The 21852-nt window shown below is 43.1% G+C and overlaps 1 protein-coding gene across 1 annotated transcript in view; it reads left to right on the top strand.

The window, feature by feature from the left end:
* DOCK3 (dedicator of cytokinesis 3) overlaps positions 1-21852 on the top strand; it is a 276490-nt gene that overhangs the window by 186732 nt on the left and 67906 nt on the right. The window contains exons 15-24 of the mRNA XM_081525200.1: positions 7076-7200; positions 8683-8845; positions 9564-9670; positions 10216-10387; positions 10735-10832; positions 12956-13039; positions 14246-14346; positions 15476-15557; positions 18472-18642; positions 21633-21825. Of these exons, the coding sequence (XP_081381326.1) occupies positions 7076-7200; positions 8683-8845; positions 9564-9670; positions 10216-10387; positions 10735-10832; positions 12956-13039; positions 14246-14346; positions 15476-15557; positions 18472-18642; positions 21633-21825 (1296 nt within the window). The remainder of the gene's footprint in view (positions 1-7075; positions 7201-8682; positions 8846-9563; positions 9671-10215; positions 10388-10734; positions 10833-12955; positions 13040-14245; positions 14347-15475; positions 15558-18471; positions 18643-21632; positions 21826-21852) is intronic.

Genomic DNA, 21852 nt, shown 5'->3' with positions numbered 1-21852 from the left:
CAAGAAATTGCAGCTTCTTGACACATGGTCATAAGAGAAATGAACAATGAAATGAATTATGTTAGTAACTGTGAGCATTTCAACACTGAAGTCTGAGAAATTAGAATAAATGGAAAAATTAGAATGGTTCATATACTATGGCTCTTATTTTGAAACTACCAGCATTTGGGAGAAACTACTAGATATTCATTTGGAGGGGTCCTTTATGTCAGATGGCCCAGACAGGTCCTTGTCAAAGCATATTGACAGAGCTTACAGCTCTGAGTTACAGCATTTAGACAAGTTCTAACCACACCAGTATCTGACACACGATTTCAGAAAAGGGCTTTCCATGGTCTCCTATTGCTTTCCATGAGTGTGTAAGATACACCATGTGACTGCTGTGAACAGGAGATGTCCTACTCTTTGCCACAGCCAAGGCCCTGACTGCATAGGCATCCAGCTGTGTTCATGACTCATGGTAGTGAGCACAAGGCAAGACCACCATTGCTGGTGGTGTTCTGGGAGTCACCGAGAAGGCACATAAACCCAGGAAACTCCATCCAAGATTATAGAAGAATAAACCGATTACAGGAACTTAAGCCTGATTTTGAAACTGAGCACCTAACAGCCTTTTGTTGGTTTATCGCCATATTTCTGTGGGTAGTTCCTCCTTCCCTCCCAACTCATTTTAGTTCATTACAGAAGCTAATAACTCTACAACACACTTTTACTCCTTGAGATTTTTTTCAAGAAAATGGAGAGGAAATACTGGAGCAGGGCAAATGTTTCAGGTAAATGAGTTTTCTGTGACTCACTTGTCAGCATTAGCCCAGTTAGAACTTTCAAGAAAACTGTCAGCCAAAAGACTGTAAACTGAAAGGGAATGATTTAAACCCTCTTGCCCAAGAGTGGTCTGTACCCTCCTCCAGACCTTGCCTAAACCAGCAGGGGTGTGCCACCTGCTTTTGTGCAGTTTTCTAAGTGTCAGCTTCCTAGGCGAGTCTGTTCCCTGGAGTCAGTAGGAATGCAGAGGGCTCTACGGGAAAGAAACCTTTTAACTTGTTTTCTAAGCCTTGAGTTTGTAAGGTTATCATTTACTGTGGGCGTCATGGGCCAGGTTTCATATTAATTAAATGAGCTTCTCTTTTGTCAGAAGAAATCTGCCCTGTGATTTTAATATATTTTAGCTGATGGCTAAGTTTTTTTTTTTTCCTAAACCAGTATTGCTCTAACTTTAGCATGTATCAGAAGCACCTGCAGGGCTTGGAAAAACACGTTGCTAAACCCACCCCAAGAGTTTCTGATACAGTAGGATTGGGGTGGGACCTGAGCATTTGTATTCCTCACAAGCTATCAGGTGATGGTTTAGGGCCCCCTCTGAGAACCGTGTCCTAAAGAGTACTCTGCTTTAGGGATGCTTTGCCCCTCTCAGAATCAGACCTGGTACAAGCTCCTCTCTGAGTTGCCCTGACCTTGCCCTTTAGAAGGCAACTATGCTGGCATGGCAGCCCTCAAGGGGGCCCCCCGACTCTTGCCCGTGTGCTCAGAAATACTCTGTCCTTTGCTTTGATCCCTGATATAAAGTGCATGCTTCATCACCAACCTGCAAGTGATGTTTTTTTCTCTTTTCCTGTTTGTCTTAATTGTTCTTGTTTCTCTCTGTGCTGTCCCCTCATTCTCGCCCCTTTCTTTCTGGTGCAGAGATGAAGATAGTTGGGTGTAAGTTCCTGCTTTTGTGTGTCCTGTCTGCTTTTGCTTGCTTTGTTTCCATCTTCATTTGTTTCATGGAATGTTGCAATACTGGGGTGGGGTATCATTTGCATTATTAATCCTTCATCAGCCTCACCTTTTGGGATAACTGACAAAATGTTAGAGAAGCTACCAGCCCAACCTAGAGACTGTGTATTACTTTAGGTGTTCATTAAGATCAGAGAAAACTAAGGACATGTTGGAATATTTAGAAAACCTTACAAAGTCCTAGGTGAATAGATACAGGAAAGGATTTTTATGAGACAGATCAGCTGTTCCCATTGAAAAGAAAATGAGTAGTGCTTATCCTAAGCTGCAAAGAATCAGAAAGGCAGAAAGCTGCTCTTTTCAGCTCTGCTGGACACATCTCATGACTTTTGAAAGAAAAGTTCTCTTCAACAGAGTGATCTACCACAAGTAGATTCAGAGGACTGTGGTCAGTCTGAGTGTCACATGAAGCTTTGGCCATATCTCTAAGGGATGGTTTAGGAATGATCACATCTGGTCCCACAACGGGTTGGAATATCCCCACATCCCTGACCCAAGAAAGGAATAATCATACACAGTGATGTCACACCGTGCCCATTCCTGTCATTCTGTTAAAGCAGAGAACATCACTGACTTTGTAGCAATAGAAACCAATAGAAGTGTGACACTGAAGACTTGGTTAGAAAAACAAAGACCCTGTCTCTCCTGGGTACTCTAAAGAAATCTTCCTAAGAGCCTTTTTTTTTTAAGTCTCTTCCTCAGAATAAGAACTACTCCAGCAAATAAAACATTGGTCACATGTCTGAAACTGTCCATACAGGATGGTAGTTAACATCTCCACATCTCCGTGATGCTGTCAGGAGACTCCTGTTCTGCCAAGAGATAGAATTGGCACCATCCCGAGTAGGCTGCAGTGTCTCCTGGAAGAAGATGTGTTCTAGTTTTACGTGGTCTTAAGGGAAAGAAAGCACTATCCACAGAAGCTCTTCCTAATCCTGTCTCGAATTGGACAAGTTCTAAATAATGTAGTAGTTAACACTATTATCCTTGAACCCAGAGCCTCACACATGGTGTGAGTCATTTGTACAGAAGGAACATGAATGTAATAAAGAATCCAAGCAAGACATAGTGCCCCCCAAACTCCAAGTAAGGCTGGCATGTCTGGCAAGAGACGATCTTGCTAACAGAGTCTCTGGTGCCTGAGCTGGACCTCGAAGACTCTAAAACCTCTGTGGAGACTGCTTTCAGAGGAGACCTGCAAACATGTGATGAGTGGTTTCTCCAAAGTTGCATTAGGATGCAGGTCTTTGGATGATCAGGCCCGGCCACTGAAGCACACGCTGTTCTCTCTGCTGGATGCAGCTCTGTCCCAGTGCTCCCCAGCCCCCTAGGATTCCGTTAGCTGCAAAGCACTGCCTCCTTCTGAGACCCCCCTCTCTAAGGATCCCAGAATGTTTCAGGCCAATCCCTGACATCATTAGACGACCTCAGGTCCCTGACCTGGCTCCCTCCCCAGCAGCTATTTTGTGTCGACTTCTAGGAATCTGGAGTGTTGCCAGGTAGTGATGCTGCTCTGGACAGTTGAACACTGTATCAGCAAACTATAGCCCACAGGCCAAATGCAGAAGCCTTTCATACTGTCTGCCAGCTCAAATGGTTTTTTACATTTTAAAAGGGTTGTGAAAACAAAGAACATGTGGCCCACAAAGCCTGAAAGGTACTTACTATCTGGCCTCTTCCAGAAAAAGTTTGCCAGCCTCTGCCAACTCTTTAGTCCCTAGTTCTCTGACATGCAGCTGTACCAACAGCTGTCACTGGCTACTGTGTGAAACTGCAAAAGGGACAAAGATTATTTATTCTGAAGCCCTCTTACAAGAACAGCCTCATTCATTCATCTTCCCATTCAAGAAACTCTGTTGCATGTCAACTGAGCACCAAGCATTCAGAGATGTAAGGCATTGCCGATGCTCTTAGAGGCTCTGCCAATCTTAGGAAGCAGAGGACACCTAGCAAATGGAATCAGGGCTGTCCTCCACAATACATACTCCCACTCGCCTCCAAAAAGCCTCCCCACTCCATACCCGTCCCATCAATCCTCCACACTGCCCAAGAGCTGCCCAGTTCCACACCCCCAACCAGACTTCACTAGCGTCTTCCCAGCAGACCCACACTTTATGGTCCCCTGATGTTAAACACTGGAGAGCATCAGAGTTACTTGATTCTTTTTAAAGGTACAAGTACACAAGCCCCACCCAAGACCCACTAGAATCTCTAAGGGGTGAATAATAGAAATCTAGTTCTAACAAGCTCCCTAGATGATTCAGACATACACAGGGGTCTCCAAACTAATCACAGAAACTGCTGCTCAGGCCTTCTCTTTCCCATCATTGTTGTAAGGTGCCTGTTCTCATACCTCTCCTGGTACTATTTCCAGGCCACTGGTACTAAAGTTTGCACAAGCCTCCTGGAGACAGTATCTTAACCCATGATCCTACTAGTAGTCTTTGTAAACATGTAACATGCGATCAGGATAGCTGTGAACAGCAGGGACCCTGGGAGGCTCTCTCTAAGGCAGGCCTGGCTCATTATTACATCCTGGAGCTCTTCACGTTTGTTCTAGTTCCTTGAGAATTAGTAGAGAGCTCAATTTAAATGATCCTCCAGAGAGCTTTTGAGGAGAAGGCCCCAGCTACATTAACTGTTACAAAGAGCTGTTTTCAAAATTGAGGCTATAATTTACAAAATTGCAACTCTTCTGACTGAGAATGGCCTTGGTTCTAGGCAGATGTATTCTCTAAATAAAGAGGAAAGATCTGATGAAATCAAGCTGCTTCGATGTGTAACTCAAGAGTGTACAGTTATGTGTATTTACACATTTTCTAGATGATCACCAAAGGCATTCTGTTTAAATAGAAAATTTTAAAAGAATGAAACCTGTAGGAACATCTGGCTCAGTCCTTCCATTTGAAATTGGCATTCTGATTTAAAATACCATGGAGAAGCTGCCCAGAAACTATCAGCTTACTCTATAAAACCAAAACAGACCAAATTCTGTCATTATCCATCTGCAAGATGATGTCCAATTTTATATTAGTATTTTATATCATATAATGCTAGGAAAAGTTTGAAATGTTCCATTTAGGGACATACTTACTATAATATGGTTACCTTTTGTATAGAGCTGCAGAAATTTAAAATGCTTGTACAAGCTAGAATACTGTTGCTGGTAGCCAACATCTGCTTTGAAGAGTCACATGAATTGTCTTGAGAATAACTTCCACAGAGTGCTGATTTAAACCAGGGTAATTTTAAACAAAGCACCTATTCTTTAGATATTAAAATTCTCTATTCACTTTATGCCAAATTATCCTAGAAATTGAATAATTACTTAAGTTCCATAGAAAAGCTAATGTGTAACTAAAAGGCTGTTATCAGGAGAAAGCTCTGAGGTGTCTGTTCCAATTTTTAAAAATTTAAGGTATAACCAACTCTGATTTCCCCCATTATAATGGCAGTAACCTATAGTTAAGTTCACAGTAATTTTGAATTTTACTTTCAGGGCTGATTTTTTTTCATCCTCTGTTCTGACAGTAGCAAACTGATGAATTTGAGTTTTCCTTCTCCTCCTGTTCACCTTCCCCACCCTACCTGCACACGAGTGCTCTTTTTAAAATGACCTGCTAGGAGGACCCAAGTAGGATTGTTCAAAAGAGGAAGGTTAAAGTTCCAGACTCATCAGAATTCAAAGTAGAGGTTCTCCTCAGCCCAGGAGGAAAGACTGTACAGACTGCAAGGATGGGTGCCCTGAAGTCAGTCCCACCTGCCCAGCAGTTGCATTTGTGTGTGATTTTCAAGGACACATTTTCCTCTTCCCTTCATGGAGCCTCACGGCTATTTGTTTAGGGAAGTAGCTTTGGCATGTTAAAGTTCTCTGCATTGTCAGAGAATAATCGTTTCTCATGGACTGCTCTTTTGAGAGTATTATGTGACCAAAAAACCATGACGGTACTCTAGGGTAGGAAGGCGACCTGAAGAATAGAAGGTTTGGACATGAAGACCCCCAAAGCCCAAGATATGGGCCAGTCTTAGTCTATCACTGTTTCATGTGTAAGAGACACTCAGACACCCACAGTTAGAGAAGTGGGCAGTGCGGAAAAGAGGCTCTCATTAAGTACCTGGCCAAACCAGAAAGCTTGGTTGCTCACCAAAAACAAAACCTCTTTATGTCATTGTGATTCCAAGTAATGAACAGACTTAGATGTGCCAGTTTTTCTAGAAACTGAAGTAGAAAGAATTTGATTTCTGAATTGGTTTGCTTTGCAAGTTAATGAATTGTTCCATTAACTGTCAGTTGATTTCTTCAGGCTGCCAACACATCCTCACTTTGGCCTCACCTGGCTTCTCTTGTCATTTTCTTCCTTTGAAGATCCCCCCCCCCCCGCCCTCGCCCCCCCTCCCCCGCCCTCGCCCTCCCCGCTGCCACAGGCTTTACTTTTTTTTTGCAAGTCAAAAGCCCTTCTTTAGTTTGTGTTAAGTAAAATTGGTCACTCTGTGTGTTTATAAGCTTAGAGCAGCCCATATAAGCTCCTTTTATACATGAACAGACAGTTCCATCCCCCCTTAAAGAAAAAGGCATTTGAGACTTAGGTCATTTCAGACTTGCAGCTGGCTCTGCTCCTGCCCACTCTAAAGCAGCCGGTGTGGGCTGCATGGGCTGGACTCAGAGCATAGGGAAGCAACAGGAGCACAACACTGTTGCCCCAGTGCTTTGGCACCTGCGCTTTTGGGGAGTCATCTGCTCCCAGAGCACTTGCTACAAAAAGAAAACCTGACCATCCAGTGACCTCTGCTGGTACCCCAGCAGGGAATGGAACTGGGTAAGCCTCTAGAAGGAAGGAGCAGTGTATCCTCTAGGCAAACTCAGAAAGATTGAGGGCTGCCAAAAGAAAAGCTAGGAAAGAGAGGGAAAGGACAAGGAATTAGTGGTTAAGACATAGATATGATTAAAGGAAGTGCTATTCCTTTTGATTGTAAAACCTTTCTTCTTTGGAGGATTAGATTACAGCCATTCTCTTGGAGGGGAGAAAGGCTGAGAAGTCCCCCGCAGTCTGCCTTTTCCCACCCTAGCCAAGCTGTGGTGAACACCCTTAAGATTCAGACTTAGAGGGCACATGACTAACCCACCTGAGTACTGCTGCACTGATACTGGTGGAACGTCCATTGTTATTAACCAAGCTTGGAATGCCCTGAGCACCTCCCTGAACCCTGGAGGATCCAGATGCTAGCCTTGTCCTCCACACACATGGGGCATGGTGGCTTCTGCAGTCATGAATACGTGACACTTCTTTCCCCGCAGGTGATATCCGCAATGACCTGTACCTCACCCTGGAGAAGGGGGATTTTGAGAGAGGGGGAAAAAGCGTACAAAAGAACATTGAAGTGACCATGTATGTGCTTTACGCAGATGGCGAAATCTTGAAGGTAAGGTTTGCTGATCAGTTTGGAATGGCAGCTAATTCTGTAATAATTTTAGTGTTTCTGTGGACTTCATCCAGAGACCCATCCTCCTCAAGAGGGATTGAACTCAAATCACTTCCTAAGACTCTTCTCCACCTTAGCTTCTCTTCAGGGAAACCCTGTAGTATGCTCTGATAATGACTTCCAGGGTCATACAGCCTTTTCAGAAATTCTTCCTAGTGTCTGACCTGAATCTTTCCTGTCCTCATTTAGACCTATTCCCTCCAGTTCTGTCCTACATGTCACTTTTTCAGGCACCTGTCTAGCATCCAGCTGCTTAGCTTTAGTAACTGTTATTAGGTCCCACTCTTTTGGACCTGTTGTTAGGTCCTAGAGCTAATATAGAATGTTATATTTGCTCTTTAGTAAATAGGTATACCCACTTGCTATTACCAGGTTATGTGATAAGGAACAGCAGACTCAGGCCCCCAAAGGTGATTTCCAACCAGTGCAGCACAAGGACCCTCTGACACTCTTGATTAAAAGAGAAGACCTGGAGTGCCGTTTTTCTACTTTCATTATGTCAGTTTTTCCCTCGGTCAAGTCATGGTCAAGTCCTTAGCAAATGAGAAGGCATTGTTTGCATGCCACATGGTAGAAGGCAAATCAGTCTTTTACAAACCTTGCTTCTGTGTGTTGACAACAGCCTCATGAGGTAGGCGGAACAGCAATGATCATCCACATTTTACAGAAGGAAAAAGGTAAAGTTAGTCACAGTCATCTCTCAAAGCATAGAAAGAAATGGAGGGTAGTGTAGATGTGGTGGTAGAAACAGAGATATGTGTGTCATTTAAAAAACCCACCTCAAGGACTAAGGCAATTCTTGTTTGCATGAACAATGTGTGGGTCAGCAGAGCTCTCAGCTGTTCACTCTGCCCTGTGTGGACAGGGAGCTTCTCCAGACTGTATTGCCTGCAGCTTCCCGGGGGGCATGGGGCTGCATCTTCACAGTAATATTTGGAAACTGGAGTCAAGTTGAATCTGGTCTACCTTGGTTATGTCCACGAACAGTCAGCCACGGGCAACATAAAATGCCAGTGCACCTTTGGGCTGAAGATTAGAAAACCGGTTCTGTTTTATTATTTAATTATTTTTCTGATCTGGAAAGCTCTGTGTACAGTTGACTTCTCTGAGTCCATTTCTTTCTTAATGAGGATGAAGAGTCTACCTTAGTGATTCAGATAGCACCACCCAGCTTCCTTCAGGTAAACTGAGCGGTTTGTGCAGTTACCTCTGCTCCAAGGAAAACAAGGAGCACTGTGACTGCTGGCTCCTTATACCATCTTCACAGTTGTCCCCCAGAGTACTGAATTTCAGCCACCTGATAGGTTTGGCCTAATGGAAAAATGAGACCCACACAAAGGAAGAAGTGACATGTCCGAGTGACAGAGAAATCCAAGGGACCCCTCCAGGAGGGTGGCACGTTGCTCTACTTCTCTCTTCCAGGACTGCATCAGCTTGGGTTCAGGAGAGCCCAACAGGAGTTCCTACCACTCCTTTGTCCTCTACCACAGCAACAGTCCTCGCTGGGGAGAGATTATCAAATTGCCCATCCCCATTGACCGGTTCCGGGGCTCCCACCTGCGCTTCGAGTTCAGACATTGTTCCAGTGAGTGAGATTTCTCTCGCCACATTGCTTTGAGAATATGAATATAACTCTTCCTTCTCTGGGACAGAAATAAGAGCTCTTATTAGTACTGGGGCAAGAAAATGAGGAGTTGTGTACTCAGAGGTGGGATGTCATCAGAGACTGTTCTTTGAACAGTGATCCAAAAACGTGGGATCTGTGGACGTCCCTGGTGGTCCAGCAGTTAAGACTTCACCTCCAGTTCCAGGGTTGTGGGTTCAATCCCTGGTTGGGGAGTTAAGATCCCACATGCCTTGTGGCCAAAAAATAAAACAGAAGCAGTATTGTAACAAATTCAATGAAGACTTTAAAAATGGCCCACATCAAAAAGAAATATTTTAAAAAAATGAGATCTGATGTTGGCCTTTTGTAGTGTCTGACTTGGACAGTGGATAATTGCCAGGGTCATTCCTCTTTGGGGTTTCCTTTGTATATAGTAAACTCCTTCTTAAAGAGCCCCTGGTTTATCAAGACTAGCCATGTAGTTTCTGTTTGGTTCTAGGTAGCCTATGTACCTTGCGGTATAAATGGAAACGCAGCCTAGTACATTTCTGATCCTTCTTGCCATCAGGTTGCTACCTATTTAATGAACAAAGTAAGGGACAAAGAAGTAAAGCACACAGGGTGATAAGGAAAAAGGGAATTTCTGTTGAAAAGGGAAGTGTGAGGCAGAACAACTCATGCTTGGCTCTGATTGCAGCAAAAGACAAAGGGGAAAAGAAACTCTTCGGCTTTGCATTCTCACCCCTGATGCGGGATGATGGCACCACCCTCTCCGATGACATCCATGAGCTCTACGTGTACAAGGTACGGAGCCTGAGTCTGTCCCCTGCTCAGACCACTCTCGCACATGGTTCTTGGTCAGGTGGTTCCCCCTGAGTGAGCCAGAGGATCTAGGGTGGGGTGCAGGTGGAGACAGCAGGACATCTGTAGGTAGGCTTTTGTCTTTTCCCACAGATCACTCCAGCAGGACCTTTGTTTCCAACCTCCCATTCCACTAGTCATGGAAATCTATTATTCAGCCCCTCTGTGCTATTACGGCCTTGGCTCGTACATTTGGAGACCTGCCATTTGAGACTCTGATTCTGTCAGCTCTCACAGCATAGCCGGTACCCAAAGTTTCCTGCACAACAGATAGAGGCCACGAGCTTCGCCATGTTCACATGTTAAAAGGCATGTGAACCATTCTGGGGGAAGAAATGAAAAACACTTTTAAAGTGCTTAGGAAGCACTCTTCTAACAGAACCTGAGGTCCAAGGTCCAGCCTCAAGAACCCAAAATTCCCTGGGACCTGACTTTTTACACATGGCATGTTTCCAAAAATATTCTGTGTTCTCTACTTATGCCTACAGTGTGATGAGAATAGCACGTTTAACAACCATGCTCTGTACCTGGGCCTGCCCTGCTGCAAAGAGGACTACAACGGCTGCCCTAACATCCCCTCCAGCCTCATCTTCCAGCGCAGCACCAAAGAGTCTTTCTTCATTTCCACACAGCTCTCCTCCACCAAGCTCACCCAGAACGGTAGGCCAGGGTGCCCGCAGGGTGGAGCCCTCCACTGTCCCCACTAGCTGCTTTGTGTTGCTGGTATTTGTCAAGAGACAGAAATTGTTGATTCTGCTTTTTCATGCCACAGTGAGGGGATTCTTCTCATTCGAAGTTGAAGGAATCACTTGGTAATAGCAAGCTATGGGGTTTTCCATAGTTTTACAGATGTGTCTGTAGCCTTGATCGCAGCACTCTGGAGGCTGGTACACTACTTCCAGCTATTTCTGTCTCTCTAGATCCTACCCACCCTTGGCAGGGGAAGTCTAGGCTTCGCTTGCCCATGACATAGCTAGGGTTCACCATCTTTGGGGCTTGCTTCCTAGTGGACCTCCTTGCTCTGCTGAAATGGAAGGCCTTTCCAGACCGGATCATGGACATCCTTGGGCGGCTGCGGCATGTCAGTGGGGAGGAAATTGTTAAGGTATGGCTTTCACTCAGTTCACACGTGCTAGCTGAGCAAGAATCTGGGCAGAGGGCCTTGAGTAGAGATAAAGTTATTTTTCTTTTTTTCAATTAGCTTCTTTCTTTAGGTATCACATTAGGTTTATTACCTTTTAGAAACTATATTTAAGTTTTAAACCTATTTTCTGGCTTGTTTTTCTTCCCAGAAAGCAAAGTGATAATTAAAGGGCAGCCTCTCAGAAACAATCCCAGTGTGGGCTGCCGCCTGCATGCTTCTAGGTCTCCACTCGCTTCCTCTCTTCGCTTACTCTGTAAACCTCTACCACAAACGCAGCCTGGTGTCCTCCTGGCTCCACTCTCTGGATTATTTAGAGGAACTCTAAATATTCTCCATGAACTGGAACTCCTGATTTTGCCCAGTCTCTCACTTAAGAGTCCAGACCAGGGAACTCTACCCTTCTCTCTGCCTCAACGGGTTTCTCATGTGCTTTTGTGACACTTCCCATCTAATGGCCTGAGCAAACTGACAGCAACACTGCCCAAGCCCAGTTGTTACCCATAGGGCTTCTCCACCCTGTGTAGAAGCCAGGTGTTTGCCCACCTGACTTTAGCTCAAGAACCCCCCCAGGCACTTCCCAGTGATGAAAGCCTGGTAGGCGGATTCTGCACAATGGACTGAACTCAACTGAGGAGAGTGGAGGTGCTTTGGGTGATCAGCATGAGCAGTGGAATGTAGGCTAGAGATTGAATTTCAAGCAGGCACCTTGTCCATCAGTGGACATGCTTGGCTCCATCATTGCAAGGATCAAATCTGTTAACCACTGTACTGTCTGTACTTTCATTTTACAGCTCCATTGACTCAATAATACACAACATGGTGTCTCCAAATGAAGAGTAATTTTAAAGTCTCTGTATGCCTTTGTACTTTTATGAAGTCTTGTATGAATTTTGTGTTAATTGATCAGAGTATCATAAATTTTTACAAGAACTCTTTATACAAACAAGCTTTTGAAACTTTATACAAACTAGTTTTGAAACTTAAGATAAATTTACACTTGGCATTTTTTCCTTCTAAACATATTAAAAATTTCACCAGTAGAACAGACCACATGCTATGAAAGCTCTGTGATCTTTTTAACGCTGAGTTGTTACAGTCCTGACAAGAGAACATCCTACCAGCATTTCTGGTTTTCGCATCAATATTTGTCTCAAGCCAGCCACTAAAGAATGTAAAGGGAATATGCTAGCATTTTAATTATTTTTTACATTTTATTGGAAAATTTCAAGCATCCAAAGATGCAGACAGAATAAATAACCCTACATGTCCCTGTCATTCATCCTTGACTGTCACCAACACCTGGCCAGTCCTGCCCATAAATCCCTCATCCATGCCTTCTACCTTATGTTGTTTTGAAACAAGTTGTAAACATTATATCATTAAATTGCATTTTGACCAACGGAGTATTAGGTTTGATTTTTAAAGACTGGGAGCGTCCATGAATATTTATTATTCTCTCCCTGGACTTTTGCATCTTAGAAACAAAAAGGCACCTGGTCAAAAAAAAAAAAAATGTTGTCTCCAGATCTTTTACCCTCTCTGACAGCCCTCATCAGCTGCATTCTCTTTTCCTGGGATACTAATTTCTAGACCAAAAAATAGTTTCTGTAGGTAAGGCCTCGCTTGTCACATCCTCATCCAGATGTCCTCTACAGAGTTAGGTCATAGGAGACAATAAGAGACTACTGAATTTTGGGGTCCCAGGAAAGTAAGCACATTTTCTCAAAATGAATTTGGCATCAAAATCACTTAGATTGTCTTCATTTCAAGATTGCTGTTCTTCATGGGTGGTCTAAATTTTTTAGGTAATTGCTCTTTCCTTATAGGTTTAGCACTTATCCAACAGGAACAGCCTCTCTAGGTCTCTCTTAGGGCCTTTTGGGCTATAATCAAACACCCAAAGTCCACCTAGTTATTTCTTGGCTAGGTGGAGATGGAATACGAGGTTATTTTTAAGTGGTAGTTTGAGGTCTTAGGAGATCTTTGATTTTGTTTGTTCGGGAGATAAATTCATTGGTGTTTGAACGTTTGACCATGTGTCCAGGTCCTGAGACCTGAGCCCTCTGGTTTTTATGCTGTTGCAGTTTCTGCAGGACATCTTAGATACACTCTTTGTGATCTTGGATGATAACACAGAGAAATATGGCCTGCTGGTATTTCAGTCTTTGGTAAGTCTTACCTTTCCTGATTTTTATTGATTATTCCTGTCACATACTTTTTAAAAATCTGAGGAAAGCAGTTTATTTGAGTGAGTCAGCACAAGATGTAGATGTTCCCAACAGGAAAGGGACTGATGAGTGTCACCAAGGAAGACCAACAACCTACCTACCAGGAACATCTCTACATGATCAAATCTGGACCTCTGCTTTGTGGTTTTGATGTTCAGTCTCACCACTATCGCAGGGTTGCCTCACCCCTGAAATAGTGACCTACAACAAAAGGCCCAGATACCAATAAAGGAAACAAGACAGCTTGTTTTCCACTTACAAAGTAGGATGCAGAAATTTTTCTGGTGGTCCAGTGGTTAAGACTCTGCACTCCCAATGCAAGGGGCCTGGGTTCAATACCTGTTCAGGGAACTAGATCCCACATGCCACAACTTAAGATGCTGTGTGCCGCAACTAAGACCCAGCACAGCCAAGTAAATAAGTATTAAAAAAAAAAAAAAAGGATACAGCCACCAGGAAAAGCAGAGACTCTCTGTGCTGGTCTGAGCATCACACCTTCTCCCTATAAGCAGTTGTCTGGGAACCAGAGCCTCAGAAGGTTGCTCAGTGAGAAAAGACAGTGATCTAAATGTTTAATGCATTTTGTTGAACATGTCCAGTCCTCCAGGAGGGCTGTGTGTTCAAGGACAACCAGATACTCTAAAGTCTGTCTGATAGATGAGCAGCAGAGGCAAGAGTTAGAATGGTATTTTGCAAAGTTTGTTTTTCTGACTTTTCTTCTTACCTCTCTGGCCAACCAACCCTAATTTCTGAAGGGTGCAACCTTTCGTAGGATGATTTGGCTCAGAAGACAATATTTTTTTCTCTCTTTTCCAAGTTTTTTGAGACACCTTAATGTTTGTGCCACCAACACAGATATTGTTTTGTCTTCCCTTGGTCCATATTGTACCACTGAGCATTATTGTCAAGAGAGAAGCTCAAAGTCACTGGTATTGACAAATGAGTCCCAAATTTGGAATGGGAGGCTAGGGTTAGCAATAGAACAAACATGACAGAAATACGTACCCAGAATGGCAGTCTTACATTCACTGGAAACACTGAAGAAAACACTGGTAGTTTGCCATTTCTTGAAGAATCAAGAGTTGTTTCCTTCTGGGGGTAAGTTTGAGGCCTCCGCTGAATTCTGGTACACCTTATCTCTCCCAGGTATTCATCATCAACCTGCTCCGAGACATCAAGTATTTCCACTTCCGGCCTGTAATGGACACATACATCCAGAAGCACTTTGCTGGAGCCCTGGCATACAAGTAAGTTGCATTTGGCATCGTCATTAGGACTTGAGTTTGACTAGAAAGACAGGCTTTTACCGTTGAGAATGATGTTAGCTGTGGGCTTTCTGCTGACATTTTATACTGTAGTTTATTACATAGTTTTCATACTTTTCTTTCTAAGAAATGATGGAAGAGCTGCTAAAAATGTCTTGTTTTTTCAGTGAGAAGCGTGTGAATAGCTAAATATAGCATCCACAAATAAATATCAAAGGAAAGAAAAGACAGTCAGTAAAAGAGATAATGCAAAGAGTAAACATGGGAAGCACTCACAGGTTATCTAAAGCCATTAGAGCAATTTTAAAAGTCGCCATGTTGTTCTATGGAATGAACATAAGTTTTGAAGAGATGAAACCTGAAGGGTGGTGAAGCTGTGGAATCACTGGATTCTGATACTTTGATGTCACTTTGGAGAAAACAGGCACTGTGCTATAGATTTTACATGTGTCATCTCAATAGAATTCACAATAATTTGAGATGTACTATTGTTTCCTATATTTTAAATGAAGAGAGTGAGGACAGAGAACTCACATAACTTGCTCAAGGATGCAGAGCTCGAGACTGATATGCCCCAGATGTGAACCCTGCTGTCTGCAGAGGGCCTGTTCTCTTGACCTCTGAATTCTTTGGCCATGTATATGTGCAGACCTTCTGACCCTGTAGTCCCATGCCACTCAGATAACTTGGTCTTAAGAAAATAGGATGATTGGGATGACAAGGAGGGGCACATGAGACCGTACACCTTTATTCAGAGTCTGCTCTTTACTAGTCATTGTTGTATATTCTGGAGACTTAGCAGTTTTCAACAAAGAAAACACACATCCAGTCCATGACTTTGGGAAAAGTTGATTGTAATCAAAAGAAATGTGTCTCAGGGGAAGTAGGAAAGAATGACTCCAACTGCTGATTGAAATGTGGCATCTCTTGGTCAGGAGTGTTGTCTGGTCTCGGATGGTGTAAAGATTCCACAGCTATAGTGAATCCATCGCTCCATTCTAGCTCGTCAGCAGTATATTATTTCCTCTACAGCTAATTTAGGACTGCAGGTATTTCAGGCTGCATTGCTTTTGGAGTAAAGTGGGGTTTCTGGGACTGTTCTTTTTCCCAGGGAGCTAATCCGCTGTTTGAAGTGGTACATGGACTGCTCAGCAGAACTGATTCGGCAGGACCACATTCAGGAAGCCATGAGGGTAATGTCCTGAGAAGGGCCCACCCCTGCAGAACTTTGCAAGTAACCTCCCTGGAGTAAAGTGCAGGACAAGTGTAGACAGTGTGGAATGACTGCCTTGACCCACCTAACTGTCCTTTCCTCACTTTGATTTTGCCCTATGGGTCTTTATTCCTCATAATTTTATCTGAGAGCAGGAGGGAGGGATGATGTACATGTGGCTCGTAGTCATCCCCACTGCCTTGTTTCTACCCTTAGTGTCAGTCTTTGCTTCCACTGGCTAAAGTATCATATCTCCTTCTAAGCTAATGTTGGTAGCAACATTGATTAGAAATAAGGTTATCTAATACTTTCCCCTTCTTCAGTATTTACTGAACATTGTTTTTTTATATAACTGTTTTAAGTAAAAAGAGCTGAGTGAATGCACTGTATGTGGATATGTTGAGAAGAAGGTAATCTTAAAACTATGATCAGGCAGCCCTTTGCAGTGCTGGACAGCTCCACTTTCCAGGGGACTGTCCACGCTGTGAGTTAAGTACACTTTCTGGTAACTCGTTTTCTCATAACTGCTGCTTCTACTGTAGGGAACCACCTTTGAGAATGTTGATTCCTCTCTTGCTCAGCAGTTCTCCATATTAACTATTTAAAAAAAAAAAAACTCGTTTCCTCTGGGAACTCACTTAAAACAAGTTCATGTTTTCTTTCTTCCTTTTATCCCTGTCTTTTCTTGTTCTTGAGTCACTTTTTTTAAGTTGCTTTTTAACCATGTCTTTCCCACCCTTTCTAGTTAGTAATAAAAGAAGAATGGCAGCAAAGTAGTTCTGCTTTTTCTCTGTCCTCTTTGAATATCTCATCATCTGCTCTAAGTACTAGTGGGCCTATGCTTGTGTTATTCGTGTGGTAACAGTTCAAACACGTGTTCTCCTAAGCATCATCAGTTTAAAGAGGCAAAATCAAATCATAAGTCTGTATTTTCCCTGCCTGTTCTCAGCATATTCTGTAAAAACATGAGGCTGCAAGTCTCACTTCTGACCTTCATGCAATACATGTTGGCTGAGCAATCAGCATGTCATGGGTGCTGAGATGCAGAGAGGAGTAAGACTGCCTTCTCCCCTGGAGGAACACATCCCTTGTGTCCTAAAGGGAATTAGGCTCAAACACAAATGTAGAACAGAGTGCCAAGTGTGATGTGAGGGTAGGGCCTGGGTTCTGTTCTTCTCTGAACCCCAGCACCTGTAAGGTTCCCTGCAAAATCTTGAGGGGTACATGTGGAGTTAAATGCAAAAAATTCTGTGTGAGTTCAGAAATTAATTGCTTAAGGCATTGGAGATGGTATCTTAGTTTTCTTCTAAGAGTCATTCATTCAGCCAACATTGCTTGATACCTGCCATGTGTCAGACACTGTGTTACCCACTGGGGATTCAGCAGGAACCCACACAGAAAGGTTCAGCCTTGGTAGCACCTCCATTCAAGTGGGGAAAAGGTAGACAATAAACATGTCCAACAGATAAACCATACAAAGGTAAACATAAAAAGTCAGTGAGGAAAAAAATTAATTATGCTATTAAAGAAATAAATAGGATCTTGACATAGAATGGCTGGAGAGAAGGTTTTACTTCATATCAAGTGTTTAGGGAAAGCTTCTTTGAAGAGGTGGCCAGAGCTCCATATTTCATCCTTGGATAAGTTTCTCCTCAATGCTCCATGACTCTGTCTTTCCATTGTCTGGGAGATCTGTAGTCTTTCTTTGGTTAGAATATATAGAATCTTGAATTCTCTTAAAAGAGAATTACTCAGCTCATAAGCATCGGCCAACCTGCAGGGGCTCCTCAGAATCAGATTCTGCTCCCAACACCTGTTATGGGAGTTTTGTCTCCTGTCTTGTTCATAAACTGTTGATGGCAGGTGTCCTGGTCTGGGAGAGGATGGTGATGGGTGTGTTCGGTCTGTCAGCTCCTGTGCAGCTAGAGGCCGATTTTCTCCAAACTGGACCCCTGGTGAGATGGCTGGCACATGTCAGGACCCAACTATTTCTCAAAGATGCAAAAAACTTCTTAAAGTACTCTTCCTTCTTAGAATAAATTTAAGAAAGGTTCTTCTATCATTGCCTTTGTAGCCTTTTATTTCTAGACCTGAGAAAAATGAGAGAAATTTAATTTTCTTTTGATCCTATATCTTCTTGAATTCAGCTGCTTCCATAATAGTCTATGGTTATTCACTTCCACAGCTACATGAAATAATTTGGCGATTCTCTCAGTACATAGATACTTGCTGCTCAAGGACCACTTGGACTTTTGAGAAAAGGTTTTAAAAATTAAAATAAAAAGCATTTTTCTAATTAAAAAAAATTAAAGTTCTTCCCTACTATGTATAAAATAGATAAGTAATAATAACCTGCTGTATAGCACAGGGAACTCTATTCAGTACTCTGTAATGGCCAACATGGGAAAAAAATCTTAAAAAAAAAAGTGTATATAGATAAACTGAGTCACTTTGCTATATACCTGAAACTAGCACAACACAACATTGTAAATCAACCATATGCCAATAAAAATTTTTAAAAATATTACAGTGCTTATCTCCAAAGTTGGAAATGTCCATCTCTCGATTTTAGTGTATAATTTGTTGGTACTCTACCCTTCACTCCTTCATATATTAGTTCCTGACCATCTTTACGTGCTAAGTTGTTTCAGTCGCGTCCAACTCTTTGTGACCCTATAGACTATAGCCTGCCAGGCTCCTCTGTCTATGGGATTCTCCAGGCAAGAATATTAGAGTGGGTTGCCATGTGCTCCTCCAGGGGAATCTTCCCAACACAGGGATTGAACGCACATCTCTTATGTCTCCTGCGTTGGTAGGTGGGTTCTTTACCACTAGCGCCACCTGAGAAGCCCATCTTTAACACCTCTCTATCCCTCTTTCTCCCACACCTCCAGGCCTTGGAGTACCTTTTCAAGTTTATTGTGCAGTCAAGGATCTTGTACTCACGTGCCACCTGTGGGATGGAAGAGGAACAGTTCCGGTCCAGCATCCAAGAGCTTTTCCAGTCCATCCGGTTTGTGCTCAGTCTGGACAGCAGAAATTCAGAAACACTCCTTTTCACTCAGGTCTGTGAGCTGCAGGAAAGTTTTGCTGCTGGATTCTTGTCTGTCTTAGCAGGTGGTTTCTTTGTACTCTGGCTTCCAGAGTCAAAGCCCTGCCAGGTTTCTATGTTTCGGGTAAGGGCTGAGGTATAAGGAAATACCTGCTAGAATAAAATGCTGATTTTACTTCAAAGCCACCTGTGTCCCAGCTTCCAAATATAAAACAGCCCTGTGTCTTTATGGTGGAGAAGGAGCTCAACTTTGCCCTCTTTTGACCAGATTTATTTAGCTACCATACTATTAGTTGTACGTGAACATCTTATTTATAAGGGATATTCAGAATGCATAGAGAATTTTATTTCCTAGTCACTGTATTAATTTTAACAATCTCAGGTTAGTATTGGTCCATTCTAGCAGTTAAGAGTGAAATCGGTTGAAATACAGAAGAAATAACTAGAAAACTTTGGCTAAGAATTAGGATTAGATTCTATTAGAAATATTAGTGTGGCAATGAAGTTTGCTTCCTTATATTAAATACGTCTGGTCAGTTAATCAGTTACCTTTTTCATGTACCCATACCCTAGAAGGGATCAAGGGTATTGTTCCTTACCCCAGTCACAAAGAGGTTATTTTTTTTCTTCCAGATAAATGTTAAGATTGTATCTAATGAATTATACTTCTTTGATTTTTTGAAGGCAATTATTACATCAAAACTTATGAACAGAGACTAGACAGCCTCTCTCACGTCCATTCATTCAGTCACTGCTAGGTCTGTCAGCACAAATATTTGTTTAAATATCTCCTTTAAGGTTAGAATAGTCCCAATTTTTTTTTTTGTTTTCCATTTGCTCCTATGTTGCCTCTAGATTCCAGTTGCCCATAGACCCCTTGGCCCAGAGAACAAAAGAGCAGTTGGGAGATAGCCTCTATAAAAGTGGAATACATCAAGGTCACCAGCTATCTCTATAAGAAAGCCTCCTTCCATGGTCTCCCCTCCTGAATACCCTAGGCCAGTCATCTCTCTCCCCCAGCCTATCAGTTCCTGCCAGCCAAGGCCCAAGACACCTACTGTTCTCTGAGCCTGTGGAGCTCTGGGGAGCTCAGAAGTAGCTAGCAGAGCAAGGCAGATTTACTTTCTAACTCAGCAGTGCCCTCTTCTCAATAGCACGTTCCTCCCACATCGGGATAAATAGCTTAGATCTATTCTCAGCTTAGACCTGGTCAGAATCAGACCTGCTCATTTGGTACCAGGCTCATGTTTCATGAGTTTCAGAACCTCAGCAAGTATACAGTTCAGTCAGACTTTATGTCTTTGATTCTGACCACTATGGTGCAAGTATCCTTCTGTCCTGGTGCCATGAGATTAGAAAATTTCACCATTTAAGAGGGCAGATCAGTTACTGTTGGTCGTTGATTGTGAAATATTACCTGCTTTTCCGGAAATTCCCTAGCAGTCCAGTGGTTAGGACTTGGCACTTCAATTAACATGGCCCCTGGTTTCACGACCAATCCCTGGTCAGGGAACTAAGGTCCTGCAAGGTTTGTGATGCAGCCAAAAGAAATACCTGCTCCCTTCCTTTGTCTTTGTATCTAGTTTTTATTCTGGTTCTCATTACTGAAAAATGATCTCCTTGATATCCCAGGGAGTTATAAATCTGCAGATAGAATTCACAGAAGTTCAGTCATGGTCCTGGCCTGAACGTAGAGTGCAATGTGACAGACCTATTGCCCCATATAAATTTTCACTCAGTCAAGGACAGTGTCTTACCGCCTGATGAAGCAATCAGGAAAAACAGCTCCCCTCCCCTAACCTGCCACTTAGAAAGAGTGCACTCTCACCTCGTCTCAAGGCGACACTCCATTTCCCTTTGTAAATCTTGGGTTAATAATCTAAGAGGACTGAGCAGCATGAAGAGCCTCCTTCATGCTGTTTCCGTTTAGATGAGAGAGATTTAACAAGAGCCAGCATTTATTGAAGGCCTGGTACGTGTGCCAGGCAGTCTACTGGAAATTAACCTGGTGCACCTAAACTTCTTCCTCATACCAATATGAGGAGATAAGTGATAGCCTCATCTCCATTTTATAGATGAGAAAAAGGAGGACTAGGCAGTAACTCACCCAGGGTTGTGTGGCTGATAAGTGGTAATACTGGGATTTAGACTCATGTCTGTCCAATTTCAAAACCCATTCTCTTTCTCCTAAACTACTCTGCTTCCCAGAGGCTCTGATTGTTCTCAAGAAGCCACTCTCATGGGTCTCCCAGAGCTGAGATCCTAGAAGTCTACGTATACACACAGACCACTTGTCTAGTCCATTGAGGTCACTGAACTCTAGGCCAACATCATTAGCAGTCTTCAGGATTTCATGGCTAACTAAATCCACACATTCTCCATCCTTTTGGATTTACACTTGAGACTGTCAGGCATCGCATGTGAAGGAAATAATTTACAAAGTCTTCAGATTTCATGGTTTCAAATAAATGTCACTATTCTGGGGAAATGGTCCAGTTTTCAGAGCTGGACTGCTGGCTGCAGGACTGTGAATGGAGTTCACCTACTGCTGCTTGATGGTGCTCAGTTATGTTTGACCTCCTTTCTTTGAGAGTTCCCTGGCTTGAATTTGGGGCCAAAATTGGAAAGTCAAGAACTTGATCATAGAGACAGACGAATAAGTTAAATCCATTTTATGAGCAAAAACAGCTATGGATGTTAAGCTATAGAGTTAATTTCTCTATATAATTCCTTCTCTTGCCAACAAATTCCTTGACAAGTTGTAAAGCTTCTACTGGCCTGGATCCCAGTAAATTCTCTTGTTTTGGTTTCCTTTTTGGTTCTCCTGCTTCAGCCCCAAGACTGCCATGGGGATGGATGGAGTCACAGGCCAGGGAGGAGCCTGTTCAAGACAGGGGTGCTGAAATTACCTTTCAACCTCTCACCACTGTGTGTCATTATCTAAGCACACAAATAGACACAGACCTAACTCTGAGCTAACCAGACCTTCACATGCTTCCGCAGGCTGCACTCCTCAACTCCTTCCCAACCATCTTTGACGAACTCCTGCAGATGTTCACTGTGCAGGAGGTGGCAGAATTTGTGAGAGGGACTCTGGGGAGCATGCCCAGCACTGTGCACATTGGGCAGTCGATGGATGTGGTGAAGCTGCAGTCCATCGCCAGAACTGTGGATAGCCGTCTGTTTTCTTTCTCAGGTAAATCAAGTTTCTTTCTCAGGTAAA

Source organism: Giraffa tippelskirchi, chromosome 9 (genome assembly GCF_054371585.1).
Source record: "Giraffa tippelskirchi isolate mGirTip1 chromosome 9, T2T-mGirTip1v1.2.pri, whole genome shotgun sequence".
Lineage (NCBI taxonomy): Eukaryota > Metazoa > Chordata > Mammalia > Artiodactyla > Giraffidae > Giraffa > Giraffa tippelskirchi.
This window is presented reverse-complemented; position numbering and strand designations above follow the sequence as displayed.